This window comes from Sinocyclocheilus grahami, unplaced genomic scaffold (genome assembly GCF_001515645.1).
Source record: "Sinocyclocheilus grahami isolate Dianchi unplaced genomic scaffold, SAMN03320097.WGS_v1.1 scaffold201.1, whole genome shotgun sequence".
Taxonomy (NCBI): domain Eukaryota; kingdom Metazoa; phylum Chordata; class Actinopteri; order Cypriniformes; family Cyprinidae; genus Sinocyclocheilus; species Sinocyclocheilus grahami.
In genome coordinates, this window is record NW_015505380.1 from 463,753 (window position 1) to 489,483 (window position 25,731).

Sequence of the window (25,731 nt, forward strand, 5' to 3'; positions counted from 1 at the left end):
CATTTTGAAAATGCCTATTTTGAGTGGAAGCAGAAACACGCTGTTTTTCGGGTCTGTCTCTTTAAATGCAAATGAGCTGCTGCTCCCCGCCCCCTTTCCCAGAATAGAGCTGCGCCTTTACAGATCGCACCTGCTAAAAACATCTGTTTTGGTTCTGATTATCATGTGTATCGCGCTGAAATCATGCGTTTTAAACCATATAACTTCTGATATAGGGTTTTCTGAGCGCACACATCCGAAGCACACGCACAGAAAGCGGCTGTCGCAGCATGCGAGCACTAAACTAAGCTCTCATTCACACACAAGTTTACGTTAAAAACACACACGAGTTACAAAAACAGTGGGTTATGTCTGTGAAGGTAAACAGCTGGGAAATAAATCACATGTTTATTTTAGATCTGTGTGGCAGCAGCAATATACAGTAAATACATCAATAAATCCTCTGCTCTTGTCTCCTCTGAGGCTGGGACTCTAAACAGTGTTCTGTGCTCGTCTCTGCAGCCAAACACAGAACAGCTAGCTTGCTTCGCTCAAACTATCATCATAACATTAGAGCTGCTGCACCGCTGTCGCTTGCGAAAACACAATGACGGTGCTGTGGGTGTAAACGTACAGATTAAGGGGCGGTGATATTATAATGAGATCCCTTTGCCACGTCACCAAGTGAGTGACTCGCTCGTTTTCTCAGACGCTTGCAGCAAAACGCTTCCCAAAACAAAGTTACTGGGTTAATCTTTTTCACGTTTCCTTGGTTGGTAGATGCACCGGGGACCTGATTATAGCACTTAACACCTGGAAAAGTCAGATTTTCATGATACGTCACCTTTAAAAGTCTTTAATTAGAAAAGTCGGTGTGTGAAATGGTAAATCCACCAACACTTGAGGGGAACAGAGATGCTTTCTTGAAGATGCTTAAGGACACGTATATACAGTGAAATCTGTTTTTTCCATTGCGACTGGAACTTTTACAGATTTGGATTTCTGAGGAAGTAGAAGCCTGAGGATATCCTAACTTTATGAAGATTCTTTTTTCAAGAATTTGAATTATTATAGAAAACTCTTAGGTTTTGTCTTTTTTTTTTTTCTTCTTAAAATAAGAATATTCTTAAAATAATTTTTTTGGAAAACAATATTCTTAAATTTTTTTCTCAAGTTAGAAAATAAGAAGAAAATAGCAGTTAAGAATAAATTTCATCTTAAGAACGTTTCGTGAATCTGGCCTCTGGTGTCTAAATTATTGCGAGATCATCAGGCAGCCACAGCATTTCAACAAGAGTGAAACACATGGAGGCAGAAAAGTTCATTGAACTTTTAAAGTTACTAAACAGCTGATGGTTTTCCTGTGTTACATGATCAGTGAAATGAGATTCAGACGCTGTCGGTCACATCCTCATCTGTAATGAACTCGCTGACAAAGAGGTGCAAACAACAGGGACATTTTAAAGGAGACATATTTTTTACAAGTCTACAAGTCTCTGGTGTCCGCAGAATGTGTCTGTGAAGTTTCAGCTCAAAATACTCCACAGATCATTTATTTTGAAAATGCGCAGAAACAGGCTGTTTTTCGGGCCTGGCTCTTTAAATGCAAATGAGCTGCTGCTCCCCGCCCCCTACACTGATCTTAATATTGATTTTTGTAAAACTTCAAAACAAGCACATGATGACACTGGCGTATCTGCTAAAAACATCTGTTTTGGTTCTGATTATCATGTGTATCGCGCTGAAATCATGCGTTTTAAACCATATAACTTCTGATATAGGGTTTTCTGAGCGCACACATCTGAAGCACACGCACAGAAAGCGGCTGTCGCAGCATGCGAGCACTAAACTAAGCTCTCATTCACACACAAGTTTACGTTAAAAACACACACGAGTTACAAAAACAGTGGGTTATGTCTGTGAAGGTAAACAGCTGGGAAATAAATCACATGTTTATTTTAGATCTGTGTGGCAGCAGCAATATACAGTAAATACATCAATAAATCCTCTGCTCTTGTCTCCTCTGAGGCTGGGACTCTAAACAGTGTTCTGTGCTCGTCTCTGCAGCCAAACACAGAACAGCTAGCTTGCTTCGCTCAAACTATCATCATAACATTAGAGCTGCTGCACCGCTGTCGCTTGCGAAAACACAATGACGGTGCTGTGGGTGTAAACGTACAGATTAAGGGGCGGTGATATTATAATGAGATCCCTTTGCCACGTCACCAAGTGAGTGACTCGCTCGTTTTCTCAGACGCTTGCAGCAAAACGCTTCCCAAAACAAAGTTACTGGGTTAATCTTTTTCACGTTTCCTTGGTTGGTAGATGCACCGGGGACCTGATTATAGCACTTAACACCTGGAAAAGTCAGATTTTCATGATACGTCACCTTTAAAAGTCTTTAATTAGAAAAGTCGGTGTGTGAAATGGTAAATCCACCAACACTTGAGGGGAACAGAGATGCTTTCTTGAAGATGCTTAAGGACACGTATATACAGTGAAATCTGTTTTTTCCATTGCGACTGGAACTTTTACAGATTTCAAGGACGTTCACAGTGCAATAAATACAAAAATATAAATCCGAAGGTTTTGTACAAGAGAGATAAAAAATAAACATCTTGTGGCAAATTTGATACATGTTTCTATATATTAACCAGGATAGTGACAGTGGTTAAGACCGCCTCTACCCGTCACCTCCTTATTACACATTCATATCTATCTCTCATGCATTTTGCTGATATAAATAAATTACTCGCATCACTTCATACAAACAGTCAAGACATTACAGTATGATTTTCTGCATGATGTTTGCGCTTATGGAGCGTCACAGTTTATAGTGAACACTAAAATCTCTCTCTCTTTCTCTCTCTCTCTCTCTCTATATATACACACACACACACATACACACCTCCTTACATTTGTGGTTTTCTCGTAAAAAATGACCGGCCTAAAAAAAATGTTATTTGTCATCAATCTTTTTAGCAACCTTTTTTCTTTTTTCCTTTTCTTTTTGTAATTAGCATAGGTTTTGTATTTCATTCTGAAACTGATTGATCTTAGGCCTCATTGATCTCAGAGTCAATATTGGCAAAATTATTCACAAATAATGTTTTTTGTTTGTTTTTTTTTCACTCAAAAACTGTGGTGCACATGCTCAGATCAATGAGACCTACAATTAATCAGAAATACAAAACCTGTGCAGCTGATTGAAAGAAAACTAGTTGATAAAAAGTCTAAATCCAAGATTTGTTGATAATATAGTATAATACAAACAATTTTTAAAAGGTCATTTTTGACCAGGAACACAAGGATTTTCAGCAGAACAAGGATTAAAAATGGCTGAAAGTCATTAGATGTTGTAAAATATTACATGAAGTGTCATTGATTGTAAAGAAAGATGCCCTTTAGCAACACACTTTACAATCAAAGCATCTCACCTAATGTTGAAAACGCAGGCCAAAAGTGTTGTGACACCGGTTGTGAAATATTAATGGAACATTTTCAGAAACCACAGTGTGTCTCAATCTTCAACACGCTTTCTTTACAACAAATGACATCTGATCTGATATTTCATTGTCTAGTGTAATGAAATGTAAACATGAAGAAATAAAACAATACATTTTGAAATGATCCCGACTGATCAAATGAAATGTTCTACCAGTTTAAATTATAAAAATGAAATTATAAATTATTCAACTTAACACTAGTCCTTTAGAAATAACAATCACACAAGGCTACACACGGAGATATTCATATTACATTCATTACACACACTAGCAGTCAAACATTTAGACGCATCGATTCATTCATTTCCTCGTGTTAGAATAATAGTTATAAACTCTAAAATCACACAGATATAAGTCTGGGAATGATGCAGTGATCCAAACGTTATACAACTGAAGACTCTTATATATGCACCTTTTTTTATTAATTTATTATTTATCTACTAAAATTCTTAGTAAATTGTTTTTTTTTATTCTTAAAATATTAATTTATTATTTGTCTACTAAAAGTCTTAGTAAATTGTTTTTTAAAAAATTCTTAAAATATTAATTTATTATTTGTCTACTAAAATTCTTAGTAAATAGTTTTTTTTTATTCTTAAAATATTAATTTATTATTTGTCTACTAAAATCCTTAGTAAATTGTTTTTTTTTTATTCTTAAAATATTAATTTATTATTTGTCTACTAAAATTCTTAGTAAATTGTTTTTTAAAAAATTCTTAAAATATTAATTTATTTTTGCCTACTAAAATTATTAGTAAATTAGTTTTTAAAAATGTATATTAAAATATTGATTTATTTTCATCTACTACTGTTTAGACTCCTTTAGATCAAAAAGTTGTTTAAGATCACGAGTTTGTGTCCAAATGTTTGACTGATCAGATGACAAAAACACTGATGATCATGAAAATAACAATAAAAACAAATTGATTCTCTCCCACATTGACCTCGTGTGTTTTCATACTCTTGTGACTGATGACTAACTGGGCTTTTATGAGAAGTTCTGTATTGCACATATACAGAAAACATCGGGAGTATTTACCATATCTGTGTCCCTGGAGCACAAAAGCAGTGTTGAGTCGCTGGGGGATATTTGTAGCAATAGCCAACAATACATTGTATGGGTCACAATTATACATTTCTCTTTTATGACAAAAATCATTAGGATATTAAGATCATGTTCCATGAAGATATTTTGTAAATGTCCTACCATAAATATATCAAAACTTAATTTTTGATTAGTAATATGCATTGCTAAGAACTTCATTTGGACAACTTTAAAGATGATTTTCTCAATATTTAGATTTTTTTGCACCCTCAGATTCCAGATTTTCAAATATTGTCCGATCCTAACAAACCATACATCAATGGAAAGATTATTAATTCAGCTCAGTTTAAACAAAATGTTACCCTTATGACTGGTTTTGTGTTGTAGGGTCACATTTACTCACAGAATTCATATTCCCAATATATAAATGATTCATCAGTGCAAGTTATTATAGAAAAAAACAAACATCTGAAACCATCAGTAAACATCAAACCACTCATGACACCAATTTGAGCTTTTAACTTATTCTATATGGCAATAATAATCAATAAAAGTGGTAAAATTATTAAATAGGGTGTGGATGGTAAACTAGGTTACACTTCCATAATGTACTTAAAGTGCTCTATTTTTGCACACTAGCTTTGTAATTAATATACTAAAAACGATTCTTTAGTACTTTTTAAGATAAACTTAAGATCATCTAAGTGTACTCAGCTGTGCTATTTTGGGACACCATGAATATGAACTAAAATGTGCTTATAATATACTATCTCTGCATTTAGTCACCACTTGTAGTACACTTGAGTGTAAAGATGCGTTAAAGTGACTAAATACATTTTTTAAATGCAGAGATAGTATATTATAAGCACATTTTAGTTCATATTCATGGTGTCCCAAAACAGCACAGCTGAGTACACTTAGATGATCTTAAGAGGTACTAAAGAATCATTTTTAGTATATTAAGTACAAAATTAGTGCATGAAAATAGAGCACTTTAAGTACATTATAGAAGTGCACTTTTATTTTTAACCTGGGAACTTCAGTGTAATATGTTCAAAAGCACATGAGAGGCTGTGAGCATCAGTAAGAGTGCAGGAGTGAGACGGAGCGCTTCTGAGTGGCTCATGCTGAGCTTGTATTGCCTGACTGTCCTAGTATAGCCTTCCTCTGAAGACTCACAACTGTACTCCCCTTCGTGAGTCTTATTCATGCTGTAAATGAGGTACAAACAGCCCAGCTCGGAGTGAACGCACTCCTCGCGTGTTTTACCGCGGTACCAGTGGTATGTGGCGTGGTGTGACGTCATTGGGCAGAGCAAGAAGTGTTTAGAGGATGGAGGGACACGGGTCACTGGCGTCTTCAGTCCGTTTTCGGTCTTTGATGGTGCAGCTTCAGGCTTATCTGCAGAACACGGTCATGTGATGCGTTTATTAAAGTGACATACATTGATAAATCTGAAAACATATGTGAGCCTGCAGCACAAAAGCAGTGTTGAGTCGCTGGGGGATATTTGTAGCAATAGCCAACAATACATTGTATGGGTCAAAATTATACATTTCTCTTTTATGCCAAAAATCATTAGGATATTAAGTAAAAATCATGTTTCATGAAGGTGATTAGTAATATGCATTGCTAAGAACTTCATTTGGACGACTTTAAAGGCGATTTTCTCAATATTTAGATTTTTTTTGCACCCTCAGATTCCAGATTTTCAAATATTGTCCGATCCTAACAAACCATACATCAATGGAAAGCGTATTTATTCAGAGCATGCATGAATCTCAATTTCCAAAAACTGACCCTTATGACCTTCTTTTTTTTTTCTCAGAAATGAACTTTCTCAATTATACATTTGAAATAATAGTAGTTTAAATAGGCCTATAAAATTTTGAATATAGATATGTGACCCTGGAGCACAAAACCAGTCATAAGGGTCCATTTATTACAATAAATAAGCTCTCCATTGATGTATGGTTTGTTAGGATCGGACAATATTTGAAAATCTGGAATCTGAGGGTGCAAAAAAAATCTAAATATTGAGAAAATCATCTTTAAAGTTGTTCAAATGAAGTTCTTAGCAATGCATATTACTAATCAAACATTAAGTTTTGATATATTTACGGTAGGAAATGTACAAAATATCTTCATGGAACATGATCTTTACTTAATATCCTAATGATTTTTGGCATAAAAGAGAAATGTATAATTGTGACCCATACAATGTATTGTTGGCTATTGCTACAAATATCCCCCAGCGACTCAACACTGCTTTTGTGCTGCAGGGGCACATATTTGAAATAAAAATGCTACTTTTAAATATGAAATTAAAAACGCCAGCAGGTGGTGGCAAATCACTGTTTTAATGAGTGACTAACATTCATTTAACTGAATCATTCAAAACAGTTGATTCATTCATGAACAAGCAAGAATGGGTCACTGAATCACTCGACTGATTCGTTCGAAACCTCGGATTCGTTCAGTAAACGTGTTCAGAGACGCATAACCGTTTTGCTGTGGCTGTATAACTGTTAGAAACTGTAGGAAATATTACTTAATATCGTTTGTTATAAAGCAGGGGTGTTAAACTCCTTTTAGGTTGAGGGCCGGATGGGAAAAAATTTTACCATGTGCAGACCGAATTACTTTTTTTTTTTTAAACCTTGGTGTGCTGACAATTACATTAATATTAACCTTACAAAAATGAATTAGCAAGAAAACTAGAAAAACACTACTCTTTGTGAAAACTGCATTTGTTTATCCAAGTAAAATACTTTTACATAATACTTTCAAAAAAAAAATTTTTTTTTTTAATGTTTTATTTACTATTTTTTATTAGGGATGTACCTATTTTGATTATAGGGCCCTATATAAAAACAAACTCATACTAGGGCCATTTTGCTATATATATATTGGATTTTGGGTGCAAGAGAATCATCACTAATTGATAAAACACTACCGTGGCACAATTCCATATTGTTTTCAGTCATTACAAAGAGGGACATACTTGACATTAAAGCACTGCTTTTTGGGAGGCAAACGCCAGCGGATTTCAAGTTTATTTATAACCACTTTAATTTAATAACAGACTTAAGCTGAATTTTAAGACAAATAATTAACAGGACAGCTTGCATACCTTTATTTTTAAAGTGGTGACATCAATGCATACAGCAAATTTTCTTTTATGCATTTGGTCTCTTTCAAAGTGTTTATATCCAAAAGAAAACATCTGGTAGATTCTCTTAGTTTCTGTATTTTCTGTAACTCTGTGCTTGTGCAGCGTCATGAACTGCTCAGACTCAGATCACTGGTGGCTGCTGATTATGTGTCTTGCGTTTTGTTTAACAATATAAGTTGCAATTATTTACTATTTTAAAAAATCATAATTAAATTGCAGTTGTTAAAAAGTCAAGTCCTGCCAAGTCATGACGTTCAAGTCACTGGATCCCAAGTCCAAGTCGAGGCATTTTCTTTATTTAGTGAACCTGAAACTATCTGTAGATGGTGATCTGAGTTTGCTTTCACGATTTGCATGAATATTTTATTCGGCTGCACCTTGTTCAGGTGATAAAGTGTAGTTCAGGAACAGTCGCACAGTGATCGTGGCTAGTGTGAAAATCACCAAAAACACACCCAATAACAAAAACAGAGCCATACTTACTGCAGTTTGTGAAATCCTGGAATGGGCTTCTGTGGAAAAGAGGACACATTATGTTATATTCATAAATGTTTTTTGCTGTCGTTGTTAAGGCGAGACACTGCAGGTGAATAGAGTAAAAAAAATTAAAAATAGTTATCGCCTTACCCAGCTGATTGATTACATAGATAAAAGCAAAAACTATTTTTTGTATTCCAAGTTTTCTAAAATGTTAGGTTTAAATATGCAAATGAGTCTATTTAATTAAATATGCGCTAATTTGCATAAATATATAGCACAAAAATCTAAACACTGGATGAAGTCTTGTTAATTTTTTTTGACATATTAGAGTCAAAAGTGTTTACAGAGGGAATTTTGGGTATCTCGTTTTTGTCACTCCATAATTCAGAAAATGCTCAGAACGGACAGAAAACACTATATTTTCACAATGTTTTGGGGAATAAAATGTTGTATATAGTGAAATGAATTATATATGAACAAATCCCTCTGTACAAACCTTCAGGATATAGACAAGAATAGAAATATAAAGTTTGGTGTGTGTGAGTGCTACTGAAGTGGAGATTTATAGCTCAGTGTAGGAGAAGAAAAAACTCATTTTGAGAAAACGGCTTTTAAAAATATGTATTGTAATTGAAATCTATTGACACAAATAGATAAAGTGATATAAAAGAAACACTTAGCAGTGTCTTTTGGATGTTTTCTTTCCACTAGACTGAAAAGACACTTTGTGAAAAACCAAAAAGCCCAAAATCTCAAACTTGACCGGTGCATTAAAAAAACTGTGTTTTTGCCCTGCAGTGTCTTCCCTTAAAGGGTCAGGTCACCCAAAAATGAAAATTAGTCCATAAATTACTCACCCTCAAGTCATCCTAGGTGTATATGACTTTCTTCTTTCAGACGAATCCAGTCGGAGTTATATTAAAAATTGTCTTTGATCTTTCAAGCTGTTTAATGCCACTCAGCGGGTGTTGCATGCATCAGTCCAAAAGAAGTGAAATAAAAAAATAAAATGATTATTACGTTTTGAATATGGATATTTTTCTTACGAAAACGCATCGATTAGCCATATACACCTAGGATGACTTGAGGGTGAGTAATTTATGGGCTAATTTTAATTTTTGGGTGAACTAACCCTTTAAGTGAATCATGCAGTGTGGTTTTAAGCTGTGTGGGAAGTTGTGCTAATGTTTCAGTGGTAGAAAATAAGGAAATGAGTAGACATCTACAAAAAGGGGTGCATGTGGTCGAGCAGGTAAAGCGATGCAAAGTTTTTCAGTGGTTATGAGGTTTCAAAATGATTGTAGGCACCATGTGCAATCTGCAAGTCAAGCATCACTATTACCAGTGCTTACAATGATTTGAACAAACCTCAAAAACTACGTATAAAACTTTAGTGTTGTAACTCATTTTGTAGATCACAGAGACTCAAACCAGCATCAAACCACTTCACAATTACCCATAACACTCCAGCATCACTGCTAGGGCTGAACGATTAATTGCATTTGCGATAATATCGCGATATGAAAAAACATTGATTTTGGAGGCTCCGATTATACTCGGTCACATGACACGCGAGAGTAAAGAGGTGTGTTCGACTTGAAGATCGATTGGTGTATGACATCAAAGTACGGCGAGAGAAAACATAAGGAGACGTCCGGGCTCTCTTATAGCTCTCGCAGTACCCACCCATCGGTCTGAGCAGCGCTGCTTCAAGTCGAGCGCGGGCCATCAGCAGATAAAGAAAAGAAATAAAACAGTAAACAGCCAAAGGACGTAACTTAGAATGGGAGATGGATCGGTTTGTGAAAGCGAAGAGAAAAGCCATAGATGAAGTCGCACAGACCCAGGCAGCTGCTGGTCATTCAAAAGCTAAATGCAGAAACTATGACGAGGCATATCTTGCTCTCGGCTTCACTCGCCGTGTCTATACCGCACGCTACAGTTGTCGCATCGCGCCTCAACTGCTCTACACTGGATGCGACAAAGCAACCGTTGCAAATCATTTTAACTTTGTGTCAGTACGTCATAAATAGAACGAGGCATCAGTTTAATGTCACGTCGCATCCAGTGTAGACAGCATCACTGATTATAATGGGTTCTACTGTATGTTGCCGCTCGCGTCCGGTGTAGACACGGTGTTTAATGTCGTTGGTGAGGAGGAAAGCCTGTGTGTGTCCTATGCCTTAGCGGACAGCATGACCCACAAAAAAAATAAAATAAACAAATAACAGAGAGAATAATAATAATAACAGTTATTCTCTCTATGCTATTTTTCAATGTTTCAAGTGATGCAGATGGTTTTTTCCCCTGTAGGTTTTTTTAAATTTTTTTAATTAAATTAGATTTTTTTATAGGCTTAAAAGGGGGGCGCGACCAAAGAAGTTTGAGAACCACTGATCTCAAGTTAACTGTTTAAAAAGTGCAGTGCACATGTTTACATATGTTTATTACAGTGACTTTGAATGACCTAAAGTAGTGTGGTAATGCAACAGATTGTTTTTATATTTCTGCAATCTCCTTTAGCTTGTGTGATTTGTTACGGACTTTCATATTAACGTTTACACCAGGCTTATTTGTCAGTGCTTTATGTTGTCATAATTATTACATGCTTACAAGGTTGGAAGTTCAACAAATCAGTCAATATACTGTGACTGTAGTTGTTAAATAAAAATGTCATTCATATCAATTCATGCATCACCTAATTTCATCGTAACATATCGGCCTGGCCTACAGAAAAGAACATTTATGTTTAATCTATCTAATATTGTGTTGGTCGTACTATACAATGATTTATAGCTTGTCTTTGTTGAATAATACAGAACATAAAGAGCTTTAAAAAATAATTGCATATTAAATCGCAATCGCAATATTTAAAAAAAAAAAACTGCACAACTCTTTCAGTCTATTAAAGAACTATGATTAGCTTCAGTATCAGTGGCTTTGGGCTTTTGCTTAAAATACATGTGTAATCAGGAAGGAAGCAGATGTGTGTGCTTTGAGGTCTTACTTTGCGCTAGAGGTGCAGTGCAAACCGTCCCAAACGCAGTAGGGGTCTCGAGATAATCTACATTCGTTGCACTCATCTCCATACACATGACATCTCTGTAGGTCAATCTGAGCGACCTCATTACTGGAACTCACATATAGACGCCTCTGAGAAATTAAACACAGGATAATGAGTACAACAGCTGATAACATGATAGATTTATATGCTTAAAAATTGAAAGTAAAATAAAACAGCTATAACTGTAGATTGCCCTGTGAAACATCCTGTGCTTTGCGCTCATTGTTAACAGTTATGATCACCGACACACTGAATAACATCTATATTTTTGCATCTGGCAGAAGTTTTTTATTCAAAGTGATTTGCATTGCATTCAAAATAATAATTTCATCTGATCATGCATTCCCTGGGAATTGAACCCATGACCTTGTCGTTGCTAGTGGCATGCTCTACTGTTTAAGATTGGCAGCATTACATTTTATTATTGATTTAGGTATTTTAGGACACTATGAAATCCATAAAAAAATGTTCCATTAGAATTTTTTTTGGAATCCATTTTAAATTTTAGTACTCAAAAAGCATGTCTATTTAATTGCAACCATGAAATGTATGCAATTTAACAACAATTTACTAAAAGTTGAACAAAAATTACATTTTTAGGACCCTATGAAATACATTTGATTTTTTCTCAAATTCCATTTTATTTTTACCAAATTCGGTGTCTTCCATTTTTATTTTTTCTGTATTCCATTTTAATGGTTTCATGAAATGTTAACAATCAAAAAGCATGTCTAATTAATTGAATTCATAAAAACTATTTATTTATTTTCCTTTACAATAATAGGGCCCTAGTACTTCTGACATTCCTGCTTTGGTTTGCAAGTGAAGAGTTGGGTGTTATTTTGCTCAGGGATTTTTACATCGTACCTCCGAAGCGTCCAGCAGCATGCTGGTGATGTGCGTCCCTCGTGGAAATGGCAGATACTCCGCAATCACAAAAACAGGCTCTTCCAGCACTTTATGAACCCCTCCGCTTTCTGTGAGAAAATATTACAACAGGACATTAACTAATATGTCTGTATATGGAACTACCTAGTAAGACAGCATGCTAACCGTCACACAAAGCGGTCTACTTAAAGTGCATGACTAACACAGTTTATTCACATGAAGTTTTACGTTACATGTTGCTTTTGCATGAAATAATCATGTTTTAATTACATAATTTTCACTGAGCATGTTACCATGCATTCTGCGACTCTGAGATATTAGGTAGCATAATTTTACTATGTAGTGTTTGGAACAGCCTTCACGTCTGATGTCTAACAATGACACCTACTTAGCTCACTAGGGTTTGAAACTATTAGATATATGTGCAACTTTGATAGCTCATGCTGCTACACTTCTCAAAGTTATCATTCATTCAGCCTCAGTCGTCTGACTTTATCAATGATGTTTTATTACATTTGGCTAGTCATTAGATTTCCTGCAGCAGTTAGGCATCTAAATGTGAAACTGATAGGAGAATTAAAACTGGGTTAAATCAACATGAAACTGCATTTACATCCCATTTAACTTCTGTTATCTGACTGACCTCTGAGTAAAACAGGATGTTTGACGAGAAGCACTTTATAATAATCGACACATATGCACAATTGACCTGACGGTAAGCCCCTCCCCTCGAACGCAGATGAGCCAATGGCAGTCGAGTATCAGTTGCACGGTAAGCAGAACTCGGACATCTTTAGTTTTCAGCACCACAGAGAAACACTGGAGGATCCGAAGCGTGCATCGGTTTGATGGTGTTTATGCTACAAAAATGTAAAAACGATGTGCCTGGGCTACTTGTAACACTGATTCCAGCTATCCTGAGAGGATGGGCAATATCATTTCTTTTATTACATTTCCTAAACCCAAACAAAACGGAGCAAAATGTCGCTAAGCATTCAACCCCAATCCCAATGAAGACAAAAACGTTCATTTTCTTGTTGTCATACTCTCATTAAGTTACTTATGTTACGTTAATGTCATCTTGTGTTTCAGCAAGGTATCTCTGGCTAAAACTAACATTAAAGTTAGTGCGTCCATGCTACATATAAACCTAAAAAGCTAACTGTTCTCACGTCGTGTACAGTGTAGGTCAACGAAGCTCTACATTTCAGTGCCTCTCCATATTAACGTTAAACTGGTTAAATGTACATTAATTTAATCGTACTCTGTGGTACATGATGATTTGTAAAAAGGGATGCATTAAATAAATGTTTTTGTTCATAGAGAAGTTTTTGTTCATAGGAACATTTCGGAAATTGCTGTACATTCATGTGTTAAAAAAAACAAAAACAAGGATTGGCTGATAAAGAGGGCATGAAATGCTTAATTTGTAAATGTTTAATTGATTTTATATGATTGATTATTGTATCTTGCTGCATTATTTAACTAGCTTTAAATACTGTGCAGCACTAGTGGAGGCTGTTGATCTCTATAATGACAATATTGACAGTACATCTGCTGTAGTGTTCAAGTCAAGAGAATGTACGGTAAAGTTACAAATTGTGTGTAATCAAACCGACGGTGAACACTATTAACTGCAATGATTATATGTTGCGATTAAACTTTGTGATTAAGCTAAATTTACTTCCTTTCTCTATTGCTGTTCCATCAGCAGCTGTTGCCTAAAGTCCCTATTAAGCAGAATGCTAAATGAAACTGAATCATTAAATTCCTCACGGTTCACGGTGACAGATTCACGTACCTAGAGACAGCAGCAGGACGGTGTGGCCTCGAACCCGGTCCACCTGTATATGAGTGTAATGACGGTGTTTGAACAACAGGGGGCCGTTCTCTGGCATCACCCAATCCTTCATCTCTGGACGATCCTTCATAAACCCCAGCACTTCACTGCTTAGACGAGTACTGTCACTAACACACTAAAGGAACCACAAGTAGTTTGTTAGAACGAATGGGAAAGATAATAATTACTGTTGTTCGGACTACAGAGCTCAACAGTCGGTTCTAGATGTAAAAATGTCATTCAGAATCTCCATGAAGAACTGAGAGTGATGATATGTGCCTTTCCAAGTAGCACTGGGGCATTAAAAGCATTAGTTTTACTGTAGTAAGTATTAGTTTTAACTGACACAAAACCCCAGACTGACTACAGGATACAGGATTACAGACGAGCAGTTCATTTCTACCCACATTAAGTACACAACAGTTGTGTTTTATTACGACACTGAATTGTTCGTAAATCAGATGTTGTAATGTGACGCATCTGGCGTTGTTTGTTTTGGCTCAAAACTCAAGAATGAATCATTTAGTGCAGTGCCAATGAGAAATACTCTGCAGCTGAGGATGCTCTGTAATGACATCTGCGATTATCTTAATGCTTTTATAATAGGGCTGCACAATTAATCAAATTTCTAATCGCAGTTACAATTACAGATGATTAGTTTTAACTGACACAAAACCCCAGACTGACTACAGGATACAGGATTACAGACGAGCAGTTCATTTCTACCCACATTATGTACACAACAGTTGTGTTTTATTACGACACTGAATTGTTCGTAAATCAGATGTTGTAATTTGACGCATCTGGCGTTGTTTGTTTTGGCTCAAAACTCAAGAATGAATCATTTAGTGCAGTGCCAATGAGAAATACTCTGCAGCTGAGGATGCTCTGTAATGACATCTGCGATTATCTTAATGCTTTTATAATAGGGCTGCACAATTAATCCAATTTCTAATCGCAGTTACAATTACAGATGCCACATTTACGTAATCATACAAAGCGGCAATTAATTGTTCAAAATGCATGTGTGCTTAAGATGTGTTCTTTTCCTTTTACATGTTATCTTAAGGGTTTTTCTGTTGTTTTAATTTTAGTTTTAGTATAGCATTTGACTTTTTTGTTTAAAGAAGAAACCAATCCAATGCATAGTTCACATTTGAGGCTTAATACTATAGAAAAGCAATAAAAGTTTTTCAGTTAAGTGTTTTCAGCTTGTTTATTTTCATCTAAAAATAATATGGCATGCGGTTGCGGTCAATGTAAAATTATGATGATCGTAAGTAATAATCGCAATTACAATTTCAAGGGAATAATCAACAATTATGATTTTTGTCATAATCGTGCATCCCGACTTTATAGTCACGTTTACTGAAGAAAATTAGAACTGAATGATAATATGGTTTAAATTTTGCAGTGATACATAGAATCAAGCAGTTGAGTTTTGCTATACACTCTCAGAAAAAAAGGTACAAAAGCTGTCACTGGGGCAGTACCTTTCAAAAGGTACACTTTTGTACATTTTAGGTACTAATATGTACACTTTAGGTACTTATATGTACCTTTAAGGTACCAATATGGACTGTTTAGGTACAAAGGTGTGCCTTTTGAAAAGGTACCGCCCCAGTGACAGCTTTTGTACCTTTTTTTCTGAGAGTGTATAGTGCATATGTGAGTATACTTATATAGCTTCATATAAAGAGCTGGGCATTAATATAGTTACATTTGGCCATGAAACAACTCAGTTGAGATTTGCTATATATTCTATATTGATTCAGTGACGGTTTACCATTCCAGGCCGATGATTCGCAGGAACCTTGGCGGCGTTGAATTCAGAGGAACTGAAGATTCTGCTGATTTCAGTCATGTTATAAACGCACACAGCGCTCATGTTCCTGTAAACAGACACAGAGCTTCACATCTGAGACACACGCAAGCACTACAGCTGCACATTCTTCCTTTATTTCATCCGTGTTTGTGGAACTGTGTCAAATGACGCATGTTTCCTCCGAGCTTTTAACACTCGACTGACTGTGACATCCCTATTTAACAGGATAATGTGACAGTCATGTTTGCCTTTTACACTGATGTGACGGCAAATTCAAAAGACTGTGCATTTTAAACAGACACATATTGGAGTTCCATTGATATTTACAGACATTTGAACTAGTATCAACTATTGAGGCCAGTGTTGGGGAAAGTTCATTTAAAAAAAAAAAAAGCAATGCAATCCAATATTGCGTAACTCCCTTAAAAAGTAACTAATTGTGTTCCTTTTTATGGAAAGTAATACGTTATGCTACTTTTGGGTTACTTTTTCTCATCTGGCCTGAACTTGCTTGTTTGTTTTTGATTTAAAAAGTTGTATTTTGCAAATGTAAAAGCCCTTTCACACCAAAAGTGGAATGGTTTAGCCTGAAATATAAAAATCCCTTCTCAGACTTGGTGAAGTACAGCATATTATCTGAAAGACGGAATATAGAAATCAGACAGGACGCCACATGTAGCATTTAATAAAACGAAATGATTTTCATTTTTTACCAGAATGAAAATGAGGTATTTGGACTTGCACCACCGACAAGACCCTAACAATCTCATAGCCGTGCCCTGATAAACACCCTGACGTCACGGAAAGAGTTTGGCACATACTGGCTGGAAAGAATAAAAAGTAACTAATTGTGTTCCTTTTTATGGAAAGTAATACGTTATGCTACTTTTGGGTTACTTTTTCTCATCTGGCCTGAACTTGCTTGTTTGTTTTTGATTTAAAAAGTTGTATTTTGCAAATGTAAAAGCCCTTTCACACCAAAAGTGGAATGGTTTAGCCTGAAATATAAATGCAGCTCAAACAAACCTTTCAGCTGTGCTGCCATTCTGGATTGCATTAAGAATAGGACGCAAGAGACTTTTACTTCAATGAAACACAAATGTTATGTTTATCTAAGCTAATTTTTGCTGCTTAGTATGGTTGAATTGGTTCATTGTAGGTCAGCAGCAAAGGCACTGGTTAATAAAATGGGATTAGAACATATTTAATTATTGCAGGTCATATTTTGAGTTTGCATCTCACTGTTTTTATTAATTTTGAGGAATACTGAATCTGTTTTTCTGCAAGTGAGACGAGTAAATGTTTGTTCATATATAGTCTAGAAGTACTAAACAACGTCTCTGCACTTACTCTCGATTTCTGTCAACATGGCAAAACCATCAATACATGGGAAAACTATTTGAAAAAGTAATTTTCTCGCAAATTAAAAAGTAATGCATTACTATACTAGTTACTTAAAAGAGTAATCTGATTATGCAACTCGCGTTATTTGTAATGCATTGATTACAATGCTGATCGCCTGAAATACAAAGCATGACGTTTTTGTCTTACCAATAGTTTCTGAAGAGCACATAAATTTTGCTGTCGTTGTCTGAGTCTAGTGTGGCCACATCTATCATCTGAGTGAATTCATATCCTCTGCCACAGAACAGACGGGTGTAAATCATGGACGTCCAGCTGCTCTGAAGCTGACTCTTAGATCCGCCTCTGTCGTTCTGAAACAGATCGTGTTGTGTTTAACTCTGCATGCATAGGGTGAGAGTCATATTTTTGGTGCTTTTTGGAGCCTGAAAGCTCCTGTGTGCCTCCGATGTATATAAAAAATCAGCATGAATATTCTGCTAAACATCTTCTGTTCTTCCACGTAAGAAAGTTATGCAGATTTAGACTGTCGTGAGGGGGTTAAATGATTACTAGAACAACAATCAGGTTCTGCAAGTGTTTCTGCATTGCATTGTGATTTTAAAAAGGCTGAAATTTCTCAAGATTTCTCAAATGATATAATGCAGTCAAGTAAATTGAATTGTATTTTTGGGTGCAGTATCTTTATCAGAATAGGTAAGGTTAGGGCGCATCATTAATTGCAATCATATTTAGCATTTTTAAACCATTAACAAAATGTAAAGCTTAGATGGTTTTACAGATACATGAAGACTTTATGTGGGCTGCAGTGAAATACAATGACAAATTCACTTCATGATTTCTGGGGAGATTCTGCTCACCATGCAGCTCTGAGAGACTCGTGCAATCCACTGCTCACCGTCTTCACTTTTGTGCTTCTCTGTGAAGAAGGAATAAACTTTGTCTTTGTGTTGTCCTTTACCAGCGATCAGCTTCAGGTATGTTTGCTCTAAAGAGAAAAAAACAGCGCTGTTTAGAATCAAAACAGTATCGTTCTGATAATGACATGAACTCACTTCAGTGAAAAATTGTGGCAACGAACCACTTTAGCATTGAAACGTGTAGGTAGTATTATTTCATCTAATTTGTAACTTCTCACCCGCTTGAATCGTCTGAGACCAAATGTTGTCAGTTATGTCGTTCTTGTTTATCCTGTACAATCCCTTCTCAGACTTGGTGAAGTACAGCATATTATCTGAAAGACAGAATATAGAAATCAGACAGGACGCCACATGTAGCATTTAATAAGATGAAATTATTTTCATTTTTTACCAGAATGAAAATGAGGTATTTTGTTCATATATAGTCTAGAAGTACTAAACAACGTCTCTGCACTTACTCTCGATTTCTGTCAACATGGCAAAACCATCAATACATGGGAAAACTATTTGAAAAAGTAATTTTCTCGCAAATTAAAAAGTAATGCATTACTATACTAGTTACTTAAAAGAGTAATCTGATTATGCAACTCGCGTTATTTGTAATGCATTGATTACAATGCTGATCGCCTGAAATACAAAGCATGACGTTTTTGTCTTACCAATAGTTTCTGAAGAGCACATAAATTTTGCTGTCGTTGTCTGTGTCTAGTGTGGCCACATCTATCATCTGAGTGAATTCATATCCTCTGCCACAGAACAGACGGGTGTAAATCATGGACGTCCAGCTGCTCTGAAGCTGACTCTTAGATCCGCCTCTGTCGTTCTGAAACAGATCGTGTTGTGTTTAACTCTGCATGCATAGGGTGAGAGTCATATTTTTGGTGCTTTTTGGAGCCTGAAAGCTCCTGTGTGCCTCCGATGTATATAAAAAATCAGCATGAATATTCTGCTAAACATCTTCTGTTCTTCCACGTAAGAAAGTTATGCAGATTTAGACTGTCGTGAGGGGGTTAAATGATTACTAGAACAACAATCAGGTTCTGCAAGTGTTTCTGCATTGCATTGTGATTTTAAAAAGGCTGAAATTTCTCAAGATTTCTCAAATGATATAATGCAGTCAAGTAAATTGAATTGTATTTTTGGGTGCAGTATCTTTATCAGAATAGGTAAGGTTAGGGCGCATCATTAATTGCAATCATATTTAGCATTTTTAAACCATTAACAAAATGTAAAGCTTAGATGGTTTTACAGATTCATGAAGACTTTATGTGGGCTGCAGTGAAATACAATGACAAATTCACTTCATGATTTCTGGGGAGATTCTGCTCACCATGCAGCTCTGAGAGACTCGTGCAATCCACTGCTCACCGTCTTCACTTTTGTGCTTCTCTGTGAAGAAGGAATAAACTTTGTCTTTGTGTTGTCCTTTACCAGCGATCAGCTTCAGGTATGTTTGCTCTAAAGAGAAAAAAACAGCGCTGTTTAGAATCAAAACAGTATCGTTCTGATAATGACATGAACTCACTTCAGTGAAAAATTGTGGCAACGAACCACTTTAGCATTGAAACGTGTAGGTAGTATTATTTCATCTAATTTGTAACTTCTCACCCGCTTGAATCGTCTGAGACCAAATGTTGTCAGTTATGTCGTTCTTGTTTATCCTGTACAATCCCTTCTCAGACTTGGTGAAGTACAGCATATTATCTGAAAGACAGAATATAGAAATCAGACAGGACGCCACATGTAGCATTTAATAAAACGAAATGATTTTCATTTTTTACCAGAATGAAAATGAGGTATTTGGACTTGCACCACCGACAAGACCCTAACAATCTCATAGCCGTGCCCTGATAAACACCCTGACGTCACGGAAAGAGTTTGGCACATACTGGCTGGAAAGAACAGCCAAGTTCCTGTTCCTAAAACTAATAATAATCATAACAATACTGCGTTGTACTCAGCTAATACAGATGTGCCCAACTACACATTTTCAAAGCGACTAACTTTTTTAGCATAACTGACTGATATTCAACAAATATAATAAACACTAAGAGCCAGATTTACTAACAGCTTGCGCAAACACAAACCCTCTTTTGGCCTTTAAAAAACTAGGATTTACTAAAGACACACAGTGAAAAATTAGTGATGAAAAGCCATGGACACTTTTTTACGCATCCGACTTTATTGCATATGCAGGCGATTCCCTTTCAGATGCATGCATTTAAATAATTTACTAATGTTTGTGCTAGTCTGTATGAGCAATTATTTAATGCCCAATAAAAAAATCCATAGACCACATACTGCATCAGTTACAACATCATGGCTGCGTAGAAGAAGGATCCGGGTACTGAAATGGCCAGCCTGCAGTCCAGATCTTTCACCCATAGAAAACATTTGGCGCATCATAAAGAGGAAGATGCGACAAAGAAGACCTAAGACAGTTGAGCAACTAGAAGCCTGTATTAGACAAGAATGGGACCACATTCTATTCCTAAACTTGAGCAACTTGTCTCCTCAGTCCCCAGACGTTTGCAGACTGTTATAAAAAGAAGAGGGGATGCCACACAGTGGTAAACATGGCCTTGTCCCAACTTTTTTGAGATGTGTTGATGCCATGAAATTTAAAATCAACTTATTTTTCCCTTAAAATTATAAATTTTCTCAGTTTAAACATTGATATGTCATCTATGTTGTATTCTGAATAAAATATTGAAATTTGAAACTTCCACATCATTGCATTCTGTTTTTATTCACAATTTGTACAGTGTCCCAACTTTTTTGGAATCGGGTTTGTAGATTAACATTCATTGTATGGAATAGAGCAGATTGAACATTCTGCTAAACATCTCCATTTGTGTTCTACATAAGAAAAAGTCATATTGGTTTGGTAACATGATATCGGTCAGCTCAGGTCTATTACGAGTTGAACATTAACTATGAGTTATATGTAGTATCAGCAATAAATGCTATCATGCAAATATATGAACTGCATTATGAGCATCAGAAGCAGTACTGGGTTTCAACACGTCTGCAATTTCCTGAACCATGCAAATGTGACATCATGTTGAAACACTATTTCATAATGTTTTACTCAACTCTGTCTATTTCTACAGAACATGTGGCTCCAAAAACAGCAGCGTTACCAAAGAACAGTGCCTCAACACTTCTTCAAATCACCTGCTGCGAGTCAAACAGTTGCATTCAGAACAGTGGCGGACAGAAGTGGAGAGGAAGGGAAAGTAGGAGTGTTCGAGAAACCTAACCAAGCACAGCCTGCCCAGTATGTTCCCGACTCTAATATTAAATAATAATACTCCCCTGTGTGCAGCTTTGTGTCAAACAATATGCTAGTCATTATCAAGAATCTCTTGAGTGGGCAGATATGGATGCTGAATGCTGCCCCATAAATGACAGAAATTCAACAAGAAATGAAACTGCCATTATTTTTGCAATTCTAATTAATGCACCAAAATGCAGCAGAAATGTGTGCACATGAATGCATTTCAATACTCATTAAAACGTGCAATACTCACCAACAAGTAATGACGGCTCATTAATATCTGGCTCGTAATTTTCTGACGTGAAGCAATTGATCAGAGAATAACTGGAGTCCTGGAACAAAAGACACGGCTCAGTTTCATACTTACATATGAGTTTAAAATGCATGCAGTAAAAACATGACATACCAAGTTACAGCACTCTGCATTTCCATCATGCGATCTACAGATGAACAGGAGATTTCCATCAATGCCTTCTCTGAGCAGAGAGATCCGGTGTGAACAGAGCTGGAAAACCAACAGTTAAACAGCAGTCAGTGACCTTTAATGAGACACAAACTACCAGCAACCCCTGAAACAGCACTGTTTATATCAATGTTCAGTTATGCATAATAAAAGGTGTGTTCATGTAAACGCATCGAAACTTAACCTGCATTTTTACTGAAGTGTGCATATGTGATATCTGACAGGAAAGCATCTCACTGTGAATGATTTTAGGAGATAAATTGTACATTCTTGGACAAAGAAATCATAAAAGTGTATTCACATCTTGTGCATCCGAAGGAGAAGTCATACGCTCATAGAAATTGCAAACATGAGAAGAATACGAGTGCGTACAAGTTTCCCACAGACATTTTTGGAATAATCTAGGTCGTTAACATTTAACAACTTATGCATTATTTTTACAACTCTCATAACAATTGAAAAACTCATAGTGATGATATTACTAGAGAATATCCTGAATTTTTTAATTTTTTTGTAAATATGGTTCTAGTTCAGGGTTATTTGCATGTAAACTAGTAAAACAGGTTATTTCAATAAACTTAGAATAAACACTTAAACAACACTCAGCAAAACCTGATCCTGTGGGAAGCGTGAATATCAGGTGCTGCAGAGTTGTAGTACTTACAGAGTTGTCTGAATCTTGGCTTTCGTCCTGACAAAGAGGCACATTCACCTAAACAAGGATAGTGCAGCAAACATTAAACATTACAAACAATGAGACTGTGCAAATAAGGGATCATAACACAAGTGACGTCTTTATGCTTGCTTATGTTCCACGAGCCATAAACATAACTTTACACAGGAAATAAACATTTTTCTTCAATGTTTCAGTCGTCTTGCATTGAAAAAGCATTGCATAATCATTTAAAGTAAAATATCATCTTTCTCTTGGCAGGTGAACTAGAGAGATCAGCCGCTGGGAAGCCTTCAGATGTCATTTACAGTCTGAGATCTACTGTATTATATACATGATCAACATGACTGTACCTGATGGGGTTTGGAGGCTTGTGTTGGGCTGATGGAATAGAGGATCTTGTGTCCTCCGACCCAGATGATTTTGTTACCAGAGGTGCTAACGAGCTTCATCAAATGAATATTATTGTTTTCAAAAGAGAACCTGGTTATGCCTGAAACAGAGAGGCAGACTGAAGTTATAAAGTGTGCAGTGTATTCAAACAGATCTAGTTTAAAGGGTTCCTATGCATTAATGCACAAGTGATACACAGAAATGCAGAAGAGACAGCTGTGGGTCCGAGATAAGAGACTCGAGTGGTTTGCGTGATAAAAATAGAGTTCTGTTCAAATTAGTGCTGTCAAACGATTAATCGCGATTAATCGCATCCAAAATAAAAGTGGAGTACAAGAATCACATCTTCATGTGTCAAACTCTTAGTGCTAATTATCGCGATTAATCGCATCCAAAATAAAAGTTGTTTACATAATATATGTGTGTTTGCTGTGTATATATAAAGACACACACATACTGCATATATTTTGAAAATATTTACATGTATATATTTATATTAAAATATATTTCATATATAAACGTAACATTTTTCTTAAAAATATGCATGCATGTGTGTGCATTTATATATACATACACACATATATTATGTAAGCAACTTTTATTTTGGATGCGATTAATCGCGATAATTAGCACTAATTAGAATAGGTGAGAGTTTCCCTTACGTAAAATAAGTTTATTCAAGTGTGCTATTAGTATACTTCTTTAAAACTAAAAATAGGAAAGTATACTTTTAGTCTACTTTTTATGTACTTCTCAGAAATGGGCTTTATGTACTTCTCAGAAATATACTTAAAATGACATTTAAGTATACTTGACTTATACTTAGAAAAAGTCTAAATATATTTGAGCTATACTTGTGTTCCTAGGATACGTGTTTTCATTGTTATACTGTAGGGGTGCTAGCACACATCTTCTGTACAGAATTTCCAAAAAAACACAAGTGAAGAAGAAACCGAAACAACAGATGCTTCCACATGTAATCTAACACGATCTTCAGACATAAAACAGCATCAAAATTGTGCAACGTTATGGAATAAAATGTCGACCCATGAAGAGGTAATTATAACCGTCAAGCTTTGGGGTGTTGATCGACTCTATCTACGTTTTGATTATCGTTCTGAATCCAATTCATAGTCTTTTTGTTCAAAATGTTGTTTATATCTTTATTTTTTTATTTATGAAACTTACCCACATTCGTGTTTAAAAAAAGAATGCATGACGCTAGAATAAAATGTTTTTGTTTACAAGCAGATACCCTGTTCTTTTGATGTTTTGTACGTTCAGATATTCATGTAACAAAACATATACAAATCAATACCTAAATAGGGACATAGTAGTATACTTAAAGTATGACGTAAAGTTAAACTTACGAGTATACTTGCAGTATAAAACAAATAAACTAGTAGTTTACTGAGACTATACTTCAAAGTGTACTAAAAATGCTACTACAAGTATTTAATTAGTAAACTATCAGTATACCTATAAGTTCACTTTTAGTATAGTTGCAGTACAAGCTTAAACTTTTGATGTAAACTAGTTGTGTACTTAAAGTTTACTACTGTTATACTTAAAGTATGCTTTTATATACTAGAAAGTGGGCCAATTTAGTCCCAATGAGTATTGAAATAGTACACTTACAAGTATACTACTAGCACACTGATATTTGTATACTTACTACATAAAGTATACTTAAAATATACTTGAACTTTACTTAAGTATACTTACTAAAATAAACTTGAAGTATACTACTTTTTGGTAAGGGTTGACACCGGTAATGTAATGTGACTATAAAATGAAACACACAGTTTATTCTGACTGTATTTGTATTCTGCTGTAAATTCATACTAATTACAATTCAACTAATTTAATGTTTTTTTTTTCTTGAGGGCTTGACATCAAAATGTTCCTATTTTGCCCATTTTGCACTACAAAGTGTATCACATTTGGATCCAAGCATGATGTTAATATCTATCATTTGAAATAGTACACTTACAAGTATACTACTAGCACACTGATATTTGTATACTTACTACATAAAGTATACTTAAAATATACTTGAACTTTACTTAAGTATACTTACTAAAATAAACTTGAAGTATACTACTTTTTGGTAAGGGTTGACACCGGTAATGTAATGTGACTATAAAATGAAACACACAGTTTATTCTGACTGTATTTGTATTCTGCTGTAAATTCATACTAATTACAATTCAACTAATTTAATGTGTTTTTTTCTTGAGGGCTTGACATCAAAATGTTCCTATTTTGCCCATTTTGCACTACAAAGTGTATCACATTTGGATCCAAGCATGATGTTAATATCTATCAATTGTCTATTTATTTCAACAAAAAACAACATTAGGTGTTGATCTTGAGAATAAAACCGATTAAATATTAAGTAAATGTTAGCTTACCTTCATTTTTCACCTTCACTCGAGCATTATAATGTAATTTTGTTGAACTAACATATGAAATGCATGTGAACAGCGCACAAAAAGACGTCCAGTCCATCTTGACTCTAGAGTTTATGACAGAGAGAGCTGAATGATTCAACACTCAATATTTGTCAGACTTAAGTTGACATAACTTCCTCACACAGGAGGGGCGATTATTAGTTCAACTAATCCTTATCTTAAGTCATGTGTACACTTGTGATAATGATAGGTTCTTAAAATTCTGCATTCGAACCCGAGTGAATTTTAATTCTACACAAAGTTTAATTTAAAGAAGCAGAATCTGATATGAGCTCGTGCAATGTGTGAACAAACCGCTAGAGGGCAGTGTAAAACAGTCTAAAGCAGTTTAAACCAATTACTACATACATTGTTATATTAAA

The 25,731-nt window shown here is 35.4% G+C and overlaps 1 protein-coding gene across 1 annotated transcript; it reads right to left on the bottom strand.

The window, feature by feature from the left end:
- Window positions 1–5,548: 5,548 nt before the first annotated feature.
- LOC107595379 (semaphorin-7A-like) lies at window positions 5,549–25,409 on the bottom strand. Its single transcript, XM_016285762.1, has 17 exons — window positions 25,310–25,409; window positions 22,856–22,995; window positions 22,494–22,541; window positions 21,773–21,871; window positions 21,620–21,698; window positions 19,695–19,790; window positions 19,417–19,544; window positions 18,777–18,909; window positions 18,305–18,400; window positions 18,027–18,154; window positions 17,356–17,519; window positions 15,766–15,871; window positions 13,941–14,115; window positions 12,119–12,228; window positions 11,195–11,340; window positions 8,191–8,219; window positions 5,549–5,933 (listed from the first exon to the last, which is right to left on the bottom strand). The coding sequence occupies exons 1-17, from the start codon at window positions 25,404–25,406 to the stop codon at window positions 5,572–5,574; spliced, it is 2,136 nt and encodes a 711-aa protein (XP_016141248.1). The 5' UTR covers window positions 25,407–25,409; the 3' UTR covers window positions 5,549–5,571.
- Between the last annotated feature and the right edge of the window lie 322 nt (window positions 25,410–25,731).

Bases quoted from the DNA above. Each gene is read 5' to 3' on its own strand.
- LOC107595379 (XM_016285762.1), bottom strand. From the start codon at position 25,406: ATGGACTGGACGTCTTTTTGTGCGCTGTTCACATGCATTTCATATGTT. The intron at 21,872-22,493 runs GTAAGTACTACA...TTGGTTTTCCAG, and splicing joins GCCAAGATTCAGACAACTCT to CTCTGTTCACACCGGATCTC. The intron at 19,791-21,619 runs GTGAGTATTGCA...TCTGTCTTTCAG, and splicing joins TGAGCCGTCATTACTTGTTG to ATAATATGCTGTACTTCACC.